The sequence below is a fragment of the Sinocyclocheilus anshuiensis genome, unplaced genomic scaffold, assembly GCF_001515605.1.
Source record: "Sinocyclocheilus anshuiensis isolate Anshui unplaced genomic scaffold, SAMN03320099.WGS_v1.1 scaffold813, whole genome shotgun sequence".
Classification (NCBI taxonomy): Eukaryota; Metazoa; Chordata; class Actinopteri; order Cypriniformes; family Cyprinidae; genus Sinocyclocheilus; species Sinocyclocheilus anshuiensis.
Genome location: NW_015540942.1, coordinates 1,340,627 through 1,356,894, shown reverse-complemented (window position 1 = coordinate 1,356,894; position 16,268 = coordinate 1,340,627). Strand labels below are relative to the sequence as shown.

The following is a 16,268-nucleotide window of genomic DNA, read 5'->3' as shown; positions in this document are numbered from 1 at the left end:
GTTTATTGTCATCTTATGATACATCGCTTGTTGTATTTCACAACTGTAAGTCGCTTCGGATAAAAGCGTCTGCCAAATGAATTAATGTAAATGTAAATGTCTTTAAATGTATCACACCTGAATGCATTGGCTGATAGCAAGACACAGAAGTTTCACACCAGAAAAAAAGGGTACTCACTTGCAGGAGATGGAGTGCTGTATCCACTGACAGGAAGTCCTGGAAGCGCTGGAGGGGAGAGCCCTCCTAGCATATGAGGAAAGAAGTAAGGGTAGTGCGTCATAGGGAAGCCCCCTAAATGGGTGCCCAGACCTCCGGGGCTGGGGCAGGGGTTGCCGTTTCCAGACATGGCACGCTCAGATACCACACTGAGTCCCAGACCTCTGTGCAGGTTATCCGTGTTGCCGGATGTCTACTTTCCCATCATGAGCTACTTTTGGTAATCCAACTAGGAGAGCTTTGTCTGCGATTGTCTTTGCGAGCGCTTGCTATTGTGGCTGTAAGACAGAAACAGGTTAATGATTGGTGATCCAGGGTGCGTGTGAGTGGTTATGACGCCATTCGATCAAAGTGTACGGCTCACAGGTGTAGCGCTCTTTGTTTTGGTGTTATGTAACTTTCTGGATACAATCCCAAAGTTCTCTCGGAATAAAAGTGTGTTGAGTAAATTCCAGCACTGTTTAACGGGGTTGTTACTCTTCACAAGAGCCTGATCTCACTCAAATCCACCCAGTTTCAGCAGGACGGACTAGGGCGATATGACACAAGAGGAAATGAGAAGCAGTGCTCCGGGGGTGACAAACTGCTCTCGGGTCAAACCTGTCCAAAAGACAGTCAGTCCAACACAGTGACCTAGGAAAGACAGAAAAAGAGTGGAAAGGAACAGAGAAGAGGACATTTTTTAGTTGTCAGATGTGTTTGCGTGCATGCATTTCAAATCCTACTGTATATAGTTGTGACAAATATATATCGGCCCCAAAAAAAGTGTCCAGTCAATGGATAATGCACTTTTGCTGTTTACCAATATTTTCAATAGAGTACAATTTTTCATTTAATTTTATTTTGCTGTCATTATATCATACATGCTTTTCCAAATCTTTAAATAATTCCTGATAAGTACATGCTGTGGATTAAATTATGTGTCAGCCTTCATTCCTAAAAGAACATCTATACCATTCAAACGTTTTTTTTTTTAAAGTCTCTTATGCTCAACAAAGCTGCTATTTGATCAGGAATGCTGTAAAAACTGTAATAACTGTAATAAAAATAATTGTTTTCTATTTGAATATTAAATATTATTACACTTTAAAATATAATTTTAAAAGCTGCCATTATTCCAGTCTTCAGTGTCACATGATCATTCTGATATGCTGATTTGGTGCTCAAGAAACATTTACCAACAGAAAACAGCGCTGCTTAATATTTTTGTAGCAATTGTGATTTCATTTTTTTCTTTGATAAATCTAAAGTTCAAAATAACAGTTCATCTGAAATTACATTTTGCAACATTACAAATGTCGTTACTGTTCAATTTGATCAATTTAACGTGTCTTTGCTGAAAAAATTGTATTAATTTCTTAAAAAAAAAAAAAAAAAAAATTCTTACTGACCACAGACATTTGGACGGTAGTGTGCAGTGTGACGGTTGCTCCTACAGTACGTAAATTACAGTTACTAAATTAACATAATTTACATATTGATTCATGTCATGTTAGTGTCAATAGTAACTAAAGAGTCCACATTACCAGTAGAGAATGTATTGTAGTAACATTAGGCACAGTTGTGTTGACTTACACTTCTGCTATCACTTCTAACTGCGTTCACAAGAGGCTATTCACTTTTCAGTTGACTGTTAGAAGCATTTGCTTGTCACTACCATGTCACTAATTTCACCATTCTTTTAAAAAAAGAAAAAATATATATTTTCTGTGTTAATTCATTAAACCCACATAAGAATTGTAACTATTTTAACACATCATGAGCACAGTTTACTGAAAAGGTTTGGAAACCTTCAGTTCATTTCTATGGGATGTTCTATAAAGCTTGTCTGCGTTAGCAACAAGAGGGTGGAGCTTTTGCAAAGGACCAGTTCTAATGGCCATTATTCATAATGTTGAATGATCGGTAACACCTCAGCTCTGTTCAACACAATATCATGTTCCACAGAATTTCCCTAAATCTCCACAGAAATAAATCTCCACCAAAAAAAATCTGACTACTCATTGGCCACCCTTCTAAATATCGTTATCAGTACTGGCCACTGAAAAACCAATAACCCATGTTATACAGTGTGATACATCACAGACCGCACTCAGATTAGATATAATGATTGCTGAACTCTGGTCTTACTAACCATAGGAATTTATTCTCCATTCTTAAAGTTTCGCTGACAGACATCTGGAACATCACAATACATCCAGTTTGACGTCATACCTCAGACAGAGTGCAAATAAACTGAGAAATTAGAGAAAGAAAGAGGCAAAGACTGCAATTTGAACACTCAGGGCCCGTTCTTGAACACTGAGCTCAGCTTGACAGCGTGGGAAAATGCTGCCAAGGTCTTCCCCAGTGAGCTTGTTAACTGAGGAGATCCCTCAGGAACACAGAGCAGGATCTTCACACAGACCGTCTGTCAGAATCCCTCATTAACACTATCTATCGGGGCATAACCTGGAAATGTGAGAGCACGAACTGTGAGGTGGAGGAGGAAAAACACTGTCTGAAGAACCAGTGATGAGCAAGAAATCTGTCTATCTGTAATCAGTACGTCTGCTTCTTCACCATCCCAGCGTCTATCTGTCCTTACCTTCCAAGTCCATTTGTATTACCCTATCTCGCGTCTTTCTGCTCGACTCTACCCATCCATTCTCCAGACTACACAACAGATATAGAAATACTGCACAAATAAATCTAATTCAAATATCCTCCCATATGGAATATGGATAATGAATCTCCCTGAAGGCATGCAGGGCATCATGGGGGTACCGCTCAAAGCGGGAATGAGAAACTGAGAGAAAAAGTAGAAAAAGGAGGCAGCAAGAGGGAGAGATCAAAGCCGAAAAAGAGCAAGTGAAGATACCTTATTGTGCTGCACACGGCTCTCAAATCTCACTCATAAATTATTAAAAGGCGTACTAAGTAGGTTAAACCCCACTGGTCTCCTTTACATAGCAATGAACTCACTAATTCAATGCCAGAGAATGCGTGAGAATGTGTGAGAACGTGTGATAAAGAGAGATTAGAGGACTGTATATGTGTGAAAGACAGAGAGACAGGAATAAAGAAACCAAGATGGAAAAAGAGAGAAAAGAGTCGCTATACATTTGTGTGAAATGTTTCCGTAAGATGGTTAAATCTGTTTTAAGCATAGCTTCACTTGACGTTATTAGATTTATGACAAGAAACAAGTACATTTTGTTTGTAGTCCATGTCTGTTAGTTTTGAGGCTAATCTATAGCTAGTACACTCTAAAAAAGGGGGTGACAAACTGCTCTCGGGTCAAACCTGTCCAAAAGACAGTCAGTCCAACACAGTGACCTAGGAAAGACAGAAAAAGAGTGGAAAGGAACAGAGAAGAGGACATTTTTTAGTTGTCAGATGTGTTTGCGTGCATGCATTTCAAATCCTACTGTATATAGTTGTGACAAATATATATCGGCCCCAAAAAAAGTGTCCAGTCAATGGATAATGCACTTTTGCTGTTTACCAATATTTTCAATAGAGTACAATTTTTCATTTAATTTTATTTTGCTGTCATTATATCATACATGCTTTTCCAAATCTTTAAATAATTCCTGATAAGTACATGCTGTGGATTAAATTATGTGTCAGCCTTCATTCCTAAAAGAACATCTATACCATTCAAACGTTTTTTTTTTTAAAGTCTCTTATGCTCAACAAAGCTGCTATTTGATCAGGAATGCTGTAAAAACTGTAATAACTGTAATAAAAATAATTGTTTTCTATTTGAATATTAAATATTATTACACTTTAAAATATAATTTTAAAAGCTGCCATTATTCCAGTCTTCAGTGTCACATGATCATTCTGATATGCTGATTTGGTGCTCAAGAAACATTTACCAACAGAAAACAGCGCTGCTTAATATTTTTGTAGCAATTGTGATTTCATTTTTTTCTTTGATAAATCTAAAGTTCAAAATAACAGTTCATCTGAAATTACATTTTGCAACATTACAAATGTCGTTACTGTTCAATTTGATCAATTTAACGTGTCTTTGCTGAAAAAATTGTATTAATTTCTTAAAAAAAAAAAAAAAAAAAATTCTTACTGACCACAGACATTTGGACGGTAGTGTGCAGTGTGACGGTTGCTCCTACAGTACGTAAATTACAGTTACTAAATTAACATAATTTACATATTGATTCATGTCATGTTAGTGTCAATAGTAACTAAAGAGTCCACATTACCAGTAGAGAATGTATTGTAGTAACATTAGGCACAGTTGTGTTGACTTACACTTCTGCTATCACTTCTAACTGCGTTCACAAGAGGCTATTCACTTTTCAGTTGACTGTTAGAAGCATTTGCTTGTCACTACCATGTCACTAATTTCACCATTCTTTTAAAAAAAGAAAAAATATATATTTTCTGTGTTAATTCATTAAACCCACATAAGAATTGTAACTATTTTAACACATCATGAGCACAGTTTACTGAAAAGGTTTGGAAACCTTCAGTTCATTTCTATGGGATGTTCTATAAAGCTTGTCTGCGTTAGCAACAAGAGGGTGGAGCTTTTGCAAAGGACCAGTTCTAATGGCCATTATTCATAATGTTGAATGATCGGTAACACCTCAGCTCTGTTCAACACAATATCATGTTCCACAGAATTTCCCTAAATCTCCACAGAAATAAATCTCCACCAAAAAAAATCTGACTACTCATTGGCCACCCTTCTAAATATCGTTATCAGTACTGGCCACTGAAAAACCAATAACCCATGTTATACAGTGTGATACATCACAGACCGCACTCAGATTAGATATAATGATTGCTGAACTCTGGTCTTACTAACCATAGGAATTTATTCTCCATTCTTAAAGTTTCGCTGACAGACATCTGGAACATCACAATACATCCAGTTTGACGTCATACCTCAGACAGAGTGCAAATAAACTGAGAAATTAGAGAAAGAAAGAGGCAAAGACTGCAATTTGAACACTCAGGGCCCGTTCTTGAACACTGAGCTCAGCTTGACAGCGTGGGAAAATGCTGCCAAGGTCTTCCCCAGTGAGCTTGTTAACTGAGGAGATCCCTCAGGAACACAGAGCAGGATCTTCACACAGACCGTCTGTCAGAATCCCTCATTAACACTATCTATCGGGGCATAACCTGGAAATGTGAGAGCACGAACTGTGAGGTGGAGGAGGAAAAACACTGTCTGAAGAACCAGTGATGAGCAAGAAATCTGTCTATCTGTAATCAGTACGTCTGCTTCTTCACCATCCCAGCGTCTATCTGTCCTTACCTTCCAAGTCCATTTGTATTACCCTATCTCGCGTCTTTCTGCTCGACTCTACCCATCCATTCTCCAGACTACACAACAGATATAGAAATACTGCACAAATAAATCTAATTCAAATATCCTCCCATATGGAATATGGATAATGAATCTCCCTGAAGGCATGCAGGGCATCATGGGGGTACCGCTCAAAGCGGGAATGAGAAACTGAGAGAAAAAGTAGAAAAAGGAGGCAGCAAGAGGGAGAGATCAAAGCCGAAAAAGAGCAAGTGAAGATACCTTATTGTGCTGCACACGGCTCTCAAATCTCACTCATAAATTATTAAAAGGCGTACTAAGTAGGTTAAACCCCACTGGTCTCCTTTACATAGCAATGAACTCACTAATTCAATGCCAGAGAATGCGTGAGAATGTGTGAGAACGTGTGATAAAGAGAGATTAGAGGACTGTATATGTGTGAAAGACAGAGAGACAGGAATAAAGAAACCAAGATGGAAAAAGAGAGAAAAGAGTCGCTATACATTTGTGTGAAATGTTTCCGTAAGATGGTTAAATCTGTTTTAAGCATAGCTTCACTTGACGTTATTAGATTTATGACAAGAAACAAGTACATTTTGTTTGTAGTCCATGTCTGTTAGTTTTGAGGCTAATCTATAGCTAGTACACTCTAAAAAATGCTGGGTTAAATACAACCCAGTGCTGGGTAAAATAGGAACAAACCCAGCAATTTGGCTGTTTTGACCCAGCGGTTGGGTTAAATGTTTAACCCAACCTTCTGGGTAGTAACCCAACCGCTGGGTCAAAACAACCCAATTGCTGGGTTTGTCCCTATTTTACCCAGCACTGGGTTGTATTTAACCCAGCATTTTTTAGAGTGTATTCTTCTAAAAGTTGATCAAATTCATCTTTTGCAGATATAACCTTTAGTGAGCACGGAATCAAAAAAATATTGATGACTGATTCTGCACAAAAATTTTGGTCTAATCAAAAGTTTTCTAGAATGAGATTGTCCCTCCACCTAATGCTATTGCAATTAACAAATTATGGTTTGTGCCTGTGAGGTAAATGAAAGCCATTTGGCTATATAAATATCTGTAGGTAAAACGAAAAATAAATAAATACATACTAAAATGAAAAATAAATAAATAAATACATACATACATAAATAAATAGCCTACAATATTACTAATCAAACTTTATGTTTCAAGAGAAAATACATCAGCACAGGTAAGAAAAATCTGCTTGCAAAGAGATTTCGCTGGATCTTTATGAAACTATGTTAACATTTCCACTATGCACACTACATACACAACACACATTACAATCAGCTTACGTGACGGGCATAATCGTAGGTGCTTATGTTTTCTATAGTGGATAAGGGACATATACACACATAATCATATAGACATATGCACAAATACTCTGACAGCGAAAGTAAGTGTGGTTGAGGACAAACTAGTTCCCATGCAAATCATACACGCAAGACTTGAGGTGATGCACAGTTTAGCAAAAACACTGACAAGCAATCACTCAGAGTGAGAAACCCATGATTCATACCAAAACATCAGAAGTGCCCTCTCTTTACACACATGTTCACACGCAAACTGTATATACATACTGCACAATAACAATTAAACATATTAAGTATAATATGGCGTATGTAATGTATTCTGTACGTTTCTGCAGTTGACCCCAAAAAATAGCAGGCATCAACACAGCTTTTACATTATCAGTGATAAAATAATCATAAAGTTCATAAAGTGCTTTTTTACGAATAGTGTCATATATGACAAAAAACCTGACCATTAAGTTTTTTTGTGACAAATGCCCTTTTTGAAAGAGATATAATCTCCTCTAACTGGATGAGCAAACTTCAAAAAGGTACTCAAAAAATTCACCCTTACTAATTACTAAACCACATGCTATCTATGTATAGACGAGATCTATTTAACATTCTTAATCCGTTTACTACTCAGTTCCTTCATGTTTTTTAGTGTTGTTAAAACTGTTGGAATGAAAATTAACTTGTCATTTTATCTAGAGTTTTTCCATTTTTAGTTTATTTTACTAACAGTTTTATAATATAAAATGTATTAACCATTCAAAATCAATGTACAATGTACAATCAATGTAAAAAATGGTGTGTTAAATACAACCCAGCGCTGGGTGAAATATGGACAATCCCAGCAACTTAAATGTTTAACCCAACCTTCTGGGTAGTTTTATTTAACTCAACTATTGTTTAAAAATGACTAAATGGCTGGCTTAAAACGAACCCAGCATTGTTTTTAACCCAGCATTTTTTTAGAGCGTAAGGACAATTTTAACAGACTTTTGTGCTTTCATGTATGATCCACTAAACAAAAAGCTTATTATGTCAATAACCCATTTGCATAGACAATGCAGGCTCAGAGTTATGCACATTGATATCATTCATCATGCATGCTCTTCAGCATTGTGCTTTCACAATCTCATCTTATACATGTTTTAGTGCTTGCCTTAACCAGCACTCACATGAATCTAATGCAGTGGTGTGTGTGTGTTTGTGTATGTGAGTGTGACAGAACACATTTAGGATGTATATCGGTATCTGTACATACATGTACGCATATTAAAACATGCTGGTTGGCTGTCTCTTGGACCATGGATGATGATAATACAGAATCGGAGTCTGTGTATGAGAGAACAGAAGATCTGGCAGACTGAGGGAAATGTGCAATAACAAAAGGTCAAGGTTCGTGGCCTAAGATTCAGGAACCTTGACCTTTGCTATTTAGGCATAACTGGGAGAGACATGTGGACCTACTTTAGGAGCTTACGCACACACACGCACACACGCACACACGCACACACACACACACACACACACACACACACACACAGTGTTTCCCTTTCACTTTCCGTCATTGCCTGTGGCATTGGTCCATGTCTCCTTTTGCAGCAGAGGTACAGACTGCAACTGTCAACAGTATTTATTGCACATTATCATCCCTAACTACAACCCTGCAACAGAATTACCCACAAAATATATATCCACTGTGCACAGTAAAGCAGAACTACAACTAGCTTGCATTTTTATTTCAAGACAACCTAAAACATGTCCAAAATTGTCCATTAAGGAACTTAAAGTATTTAACAAAGTACTACTTAAAAAAGTTTGGGGTCAGTAAGATATTTTAATCTTTTTGAAAGAAGTCTCTATTTTATGAAAATATAGGAAAAACAATAATATTGTGGAATATTATTACAATTTAAAATCTATTTTTTCAATACTGAAAACAGGTGTGCTGCTTAATATTTTTGTGGAAACTGTGATTTTTTATTTTTTATCATTTCAATTTCATATGTTTATTTCTTTTTTTTAAATCGGTACAGCCGTAGCTTAAAAATAATTACCAGCCAGAACTTTAATATCAGCGCATCTCCAAAAGCACTATTTTGTTGAGCACGCCTTAGCACCATCTATTTAACACTAGAACCTCCAGGGGTCACTGTATACCTAAAAGCACCAGCGGGTAAATTTTACCCACGCACATGACAGCTGTTTTTGAATGGCTAAAGAACATATTATTTCACTGTATTATGCTACTGTCTTCACAAAGAAGTGTCTAGAGTCATGAAATGATTATGTCTATCGTCATCAACTATATTTTTGTCCTGTTGTTTTATGTTCAAGGCTTTTTTATGCAGGCTACACTAGTCACTTTTCATAAAGGTCAATATTAAGCTAAACAAGCCTGCACTGACAACGAGAATTAGAAGGAAGTAAATAGCCTACATATTTGGGTGGTGTATTAGGCTATTATAATACAATGTCATTAATCAATATATTAAGATAACCTATGTTATTTAAATGACTAAAATAGCCTATAGACAATAATGAGCAATAATAATTCACCACATTGCATAGGATGATGCGATGACAAATTCAAGTGCACAGCTTCCCCTAATTAATTATTAAATTATTAATTAGTAAAAGTCAGTGACTGGGAGACATGAATGTTTTATTAAAAATCTTTTATGTACGTTTTAAAAACAGCCACGGGTAAAATTTACCCCGTGGCGGTTCTAGTGTTAAACATTACATTGTTAGTCATCACTTATCTTTCTATGGTTTCAGAATATCACTGATCACAAAAAAAATGTAAAAAAAAAAAAAAAAAAATTTTAAAATACTCGCACCCCCACACACAATAACACACAACATCTGGGCCGACTGCTCTCTTACAAACAAACCAAAACCACCTTTATAAAACACTCCCTAATCTGACAGACATCCACTCCGCACACACATATAGATATGAAAACTCCCTCAGTACACATATGCAGTCAAACTGTACAGTCAGACACAAAATTATGTGTGAGGGGAGGAATATTAGAGTTAAAGTGGCACTCTTTCCATGAGAAAACTCCTCTGGGGACACTTAAGTGTGCTGCAAGAAACGTCGGGCCAAAAGCCCTTGGAATCAGACCACACATTAAAGGGGAGTAAAAGTAAGAGGATCTGGCAAAATAAAGAACTTGGTGTGTAAACATATTGCAAGGCAAGTAGAGGGAAAAAATAAAGGGAACTGGCAACCTTCCTGACAGATTTTAAGGAGTAAGTGGTTGGATTGAATCAGCCAGTGGAAGTTTAGAGTAAAAATGATTCCTAAAGGATCTGGCCGCTGTCTAGACCACAAACGGAGGGGGTTTTGAATGCCGTCCCTAAGGACTTCCTGGACTTGGACTGCTGGACTCATTGATTAGCATTTGTTCAAGGCCAGAGGTCAATACATTGTACTTGGCATGGCCGTGTCTACAAGCACCACACTCAGATAAAGAGCTCGCTGAACACACACACACACACACACACACACACACACACACACACACACCAAGAAGGAGAGAGAGAGAGAACTGTAAAACACAATTTCCTCTCTGAAATAGAAGGTTCTTTTTTGCTTCAATGTCTTTTTGTTAAAGATGTCTCTGTTCATTAGCATTAGCCATTAGAGAGCCATGAGAGAGAGAGGGAGGTGGGGGAGAAGAGGGGCAGACAGAGAACGAGAGAGATGATGAAAGTCCATAGCCCAGTAATGGGCTCTATTTCCCCTTCCCCTTGTCCATTAAGACAGCCAAATGAAATGAAGGGAAATGAATTGAGACTGCAGACATGTGGTAAAGGAGACAAGTGGGAGAGAGGGAGGTGTTCGAGAACGAGGAGGTAGTTTCAAAGGTCATTACTATAGGTATGAGATGAGCAGAGGTAATAAATCTATGCACTAAACGAGAACTATCACCTTTATGAGGGAGAGAGAGCTAAATGCATGTGAACATCACGCATATAGAGCATGCCAAGGGAGCGTTTCGATTACACAGGAAGAAAGGCTTGATCTATAGATACACACATGATCGCTATTCACTCCATGCATTTGCAGCCTGCATGTCAGAAGCAGCCCGTGCCTTACAAAAACATGTTACCATGATTTTTGTACACTTCCATGATGCCAATTAGGGATGTACCAATATAAATATTCTGGCTGGAACAGATAAGCTGATAATTCTTTCCACGCTAAAGCTGATAACCGATAAATTGCAGATATTAAAAATCTTTATTATTTTGTCTAATTAAATAAATTAATAAAACATCACAAGTTCACAACATTACTGTATGTGCATTATGAAAAACAAAATTAAATAAAAAATGAAATTAAATACCAGTATTAAATAATAATAAAACAGCCAATAACTGATAGAATACCGATATATTGTGCATCACTTACGGTAATACTATGGTATTCTTTGAATTACCATATAAAGACCACGGTATATACAGTATAATTTGGCAACAGTTTTACATGGCTGGATCTATACATACAGATAGTATAGATAAGCCAATAATTATGCTCATGTTATAGCTGATAACCAATAAAAAGTAGATATTAAAGGAGCACTCCACTATTTTTAAAAATAGGCTCATTTTCCAACTCCCCTAGAGTTAAACAGTTGAGTTTTACCGTTTTTGAATCCATTCAGCCGATCTCCGGGTCTGGCGGTAGCACTTTTAGCTTAGCTTGGCATAGATCATTGAATCTGATTAGACCGTTACCATGGGTGCAGCAGGCGCAATGATATTACGCAGCGCCTGAAAATAGTCCCCAGCACGCTCCTTGTGCAAGCAGGTGGTCACGTTGGTTATGTTGATGGAAGTTAGCCTATTTTCAGTCGCTGCGTAATAATATCATTGCGACTGCTGTACCTGCACAATATGCACCCTAGAGGTGCACCCGATTCTGCGCTCCTGTACTCGTACTCGTAAAAATGCACCGATACCAGACAGCGTGTGAAAAGAGCTGTGTCCAGAAAAAGAAACACTGAAAACAGAACAACAGAGAGTAGAATGGAGTTATTAGAGATTAAGGATGTCTATGAAGTACATGTAAGTAATTAATATAATGTTAAACATTCAATATTCACGCCTGTTTAGCAGATGTACCCGAGCTGATAAGCAGAGCGCGCTGAGTGGATTGAGCGCGCGGCTGCACAGATGCGCGAGCTTGTCGAGTGAATATCTCAGACATCACGGGAAAGTTTGTAGTTTGGTCGGATATGTCAAAAGCAAGTAAGTAAAACAAAGCACAAGTTGTGAAATGCGCTAGGCTGTCTCTCTCATTCTGCACCAATAAAAACGTGTGCGCGCTGTGTATGTTTAGCTTGCTTTAAGGCCAAAGTATACTTCGGTTTTTACTCGTACGGGAGGGTCCGTGTACACTGCGCGTGACGCAAATTACATCACCAAAATAGTACGCGTGCACTCGTATAATGTATAACGAGTGGTTACGTTTTGTGATTACAGTAGTGAGCTGCTGCAATGGAGTAGCTCTAATGTGCCATTAAAATGAACAGTGAAAGTAACAAAAGCTTATACAATACATTTTAACAGGTATAATTAAGTGTGGAAATAACTGAAGGTAATATCTGTTTGCTAAATGAAGCCAACTAACATGATTCATATTATTATTATTACTATTATTTTGATTCTGTACCCAATATTTTTTTTTTAAATTACAAATGCTGTGAAAATGCAGGTATCGGTATCGGCGAGTACCAAAAATGAAAGTATCGGTATCGGACTCGTTCTGAAAAAAGTGGTATCGGTGCATCCCTAGTATATACTGTAGGTCCATTATAGAAGACAGAGAGAAGTGATTGATTAGACAGGACAAAAACGTACAAAGGATAAAAGAAAAGAAAATACACAGCCTATAGCTCATTCCCACTTTTTTGGCATGGTCAGTGGAACACACACTGTAGTGTCAGATACAGACTAAATATGAGTGTTTGTGTAAATTAAAGGAAGTGAGAGCGAAAGAGACTATACATGCCTCTATACATGCTTAACTCTATGGGTGAATGTGATGATCTATAGACCATTGGGTATGTGCACAGAGTATGCTTCTATGGTAACAAAAACTTGTCTTTACACATTGTTTCGGTCTCTTAGGCCCATTTTTCTGTTATCTCCCACCTATACCGTTTCCCAGAAACCCAAGGGTGTCTTCTTGTTACTAGGTGATCTTTTTTTAAATGTCTTTCCATTTGTGTCCATCGGGAACACTGTGTGTTGACATCTCTTTTTTGCTTTTTCCTTTCTCACAAAGTCAGCCATGGCACACATAATCCTATTACTGAGGGGCTTCAAAACCAGGCCACCAGGACACAGAAAATGAGAGAGAGAGAGAGAGAGAGAGAGAGAGAGAGACTGGCTACAAAGAGGCATGCTGAGCTCTCATTGCACACAGAATGAGGCAGAAACCAGATTTTTGACCTCATGCCCTAACTACAAAAATTATGTTCACCTTTCTCATTTTGCAAACCAGCAGACAATTTTCAGTCCGAAATGGATCTAATCCATAGAAGTGCCTCCATCTATCTAGATAAATCCCCAGGAAGTGCAAACCATGCTGCATGATATGACCCAGTGGAACAAACAAGAGCAAGCTGAACATGACCTCCAGGACTTGCACAGAGATGAAAAATTGGTACACATTAACAAAATGTATTTATTTACAAATTAACATCCTGAAATTCAAAATATCTTAAAGGGATAGTTCACTCAAAAGTGAACATTTGGTCAACATTTACTCACCCTCATGTCATTTGAAAGCCTTATCTTTCTTCTGAAAATGGAGAATGTTGAATATCAGAATGTTGAGACTGGTGACAAAATTGCAACAAATGCATTTCTGTAATCATACAGAGGTTTTGTTTGAGGAAGACATCAAAGTTTATGTTGTTATTTATTGAAAAGATTATCAGAGATTTAAAATCTCATTCACATGTGTACACTAATATTCAAAAGTCTGGGATCATTAAGATTTGAAAGAATTCTCTTATGACCACCAAGGCTGCATTTATTTGCTGAAAAATACAGTAAAACTATAATATTGTCACAATTTGAAATAACAGTTTTGTATTTTAATAAACGAATTTATTCCTGCATTGACAAAGGTGCATTTTCCATTACTCCAGTCTTCAGTGTCACATTCTATAATGTTGATGTGCTGCTCAAAAAATATTTCTTATTATTATCAATGCTGAAAACATCCGTGCTGCTTTTTGCGGATATTGTGATACATATTATTTCAGGATTTTTGATGAACAGAAATTTTAATAGAAATGAATTGATCTGAAATAGAAATATTTTGTAACATTTTAATTTTAAAATATTAAAATTGTAAAAATATTCCTTTTAAACATACAAATATGTTAAGACATGCCATCCCAGGTTTGATGTCAATGATGCCAAGTGTCATTTCTTCCACTGTGTCTTGTAGCATCAAATTTAAATATGCACATTTTAAAATTGCATGCATAAGATTTGAGAGTTATAGCAAATAATACGTTTGTCAGTCTGTTCCTTCCAAAAAGCTGTGAAATGAAGACTTGGAACAGTAAAAAAGTCATATGGATTACGATTTGTACTGCTTTTTTGTACACAACAATTCCTTTAATGTGTGTGCAATGTTTATTAATTCCTTGGCCATGTAAACACTGTTTATCACGCCAAAAACACTCTTTTGATTACTGAATCATAAACAACTAAAAGAAAGAGAACAACGAAAGACAAGATGGTCTCAGAACCTCAGCGAAATCCTCAGCGAGAGAAAAGCCACCATGAAAAGATAAGAAGGCCGGCTGAGAGAAATGAGGACATTGGTCTGCGAAAGAGAAAAGAAAGAAAAAGAGAGAGAGAGATGCATGACACCGAGGTCTACTCACACTGTAAGGAATAAGGGTGTCTTCTGTAGGAGGGTGATGGGCACATGGAAATGGCTTTTACCCCACCGAACGATATTGGATTCTGGGAAACCCATCTGTTACGTGGCGCCCACACCAGAGAATAATACGAGGAAGACGGCGCTGGAGGAGGGTGGAAGGGGCCGGGGCAGAGGGGGGAGGGCAGATGATAGATAGCAGTCTGAGTTTTAATCAGCACTGCGCCTCTAGCGCTTTCTGCCCGCCGCACCAAGGCTTATCCGTCAAGTGGCTCACATGAACCTAACTGAGGAGAGAGGAACTCTTTCCCCCTCGTGCATACCTTACCTCCCTCCACCCTTCAGTTCCTTCCACTCTGGAGAGAGAGAGACGGAGGAATATCTTCTCACACTATCTCGCCGAAACCACACTAAAGGGCACCGGCTTCGAGGCCGACGTGCAGAGTTTCAGCATGGAGGGTCGAACTGTTTCACTTTATCTCAAAATTACACAGAAAAGATCTTACTGTGAGCAATATATCATTGCACTGAAGTGCCTGAGTAAACATCCTTCTTTTCATCAAAATGTTTTTGAGATGATACCGGGGAAAATGATCTTAAAGTGAAGATGGACTCAATAAAGTCATCCTGATTAGCATTGGAAAGCTAATTAAAAACAAGTGAAAAGCAGAGACATACGCCTCCGTTGGCACACGAAACTGCATCATCTATCACAGCAGCGGGCCCGATAGCAATGAAAGCCATATTTCTGGGTTAGGTAGATGAAACGGTGGGCTGAGTCTGGCGTAACAAAGGCATATAATTTCACATGACTGATACAGCTATAAGGCTTTAATATGGTTTGGAACGCTTCTCCCCCTAATGATGCTATTACCGGCAATAACCAAACCCCCTCCGATGGCTTTGGCGCAAACAGCATGCCACCGCATAAACCAAGTCTACAACTCTTAACCCTTTCACGCCTTAGAAGATATCTGGATAAGAAACACGGATGTATTGAGAGAATTTGAGAGAAAAAAAACACACAATATTCCATGTGCCTTAAAGACTTTAGCAGAATCCAAAAGTAACATGTTTTCAAACACTAAATATTGGTACAGTTGAGCTTTGACTTGCCAGTTGGTCTGTTACTTTTCTTTCCAAAATATTGCATGGTTGAAATAGCAAAATACACAGAGAACAGTACTACAAACAGCTGAAAATGACATTAGACTATAGATACACTTTCCTTCCCCTTTATTTTGATTTGATGCACTTAATATGTCAAACACATAAGCAAAAATGGGTTGAAATATCATTCTTTAAAACTTATGATGACAATATGACAATATGAGGATATTAAATTATTTATAATATTTACATAAAATAGAGTTGCCATTTCCTGCAGGTCACTCACAGGAACTCTTAGCGAAAAGATGATTAAGAATTAAAAGCTAATTAATAAAACAGATTTTCTTTTTTTTTTTTGATAAACCTGCCAATAGATGATGAAAACTTACTGGCCATAATTTTTTTTACTGACAAT

General features: G+C 37.5%; 1 protein-coding gene and 1 long non-coding RNA gene across 4 annotated transcripts in view; both read right to left on the bottom strand.

Annotated features, from left to right (window-relative positions):
- The window catches only part of LOC107689638 (retinoic acid receptor alpha-B-like), a 92,764-nt gene extending 91,918 nt beyond the window's left edge, over window positions 1-846 (bottom strand). For 2 of the 3 annotated variants that reach the window (XR_001634356.1, XM_016487722.1), the window contains exon 1: window positions 179-846. Coding sequence is in view for 2 of the 3 variants with exons in the window: in XM_016487722.1 (XP_016343208.1) it covers window positions 179-347 (169 nt within the window). In the remaining variant the exon portion in view is untranslated. The remainder of the gene's footprint in view (window positions 1-178) is intronic. The other variant, XM_016487724.1, reaches the window with a different exon arrangement.
- A 2,627-nt stretch (window positions 847-3,473) lies between these two features.
- LOC107689637 (uncharacterized) overlaps window positions 3,474-16,268 on the bottom strand; it is a 51,239-nt gene continuing 38,444 nt past the window's right edge. The window contains exon 4 of the long non-coding RNA XR_001634355.1: window positions 3,474-3,535. This is a non-coding gene — a long non-coding RNA (uncharacterized LOC107689637). The remainder of the gene's footprint in view (window positions 3,536-16,268) is intronic.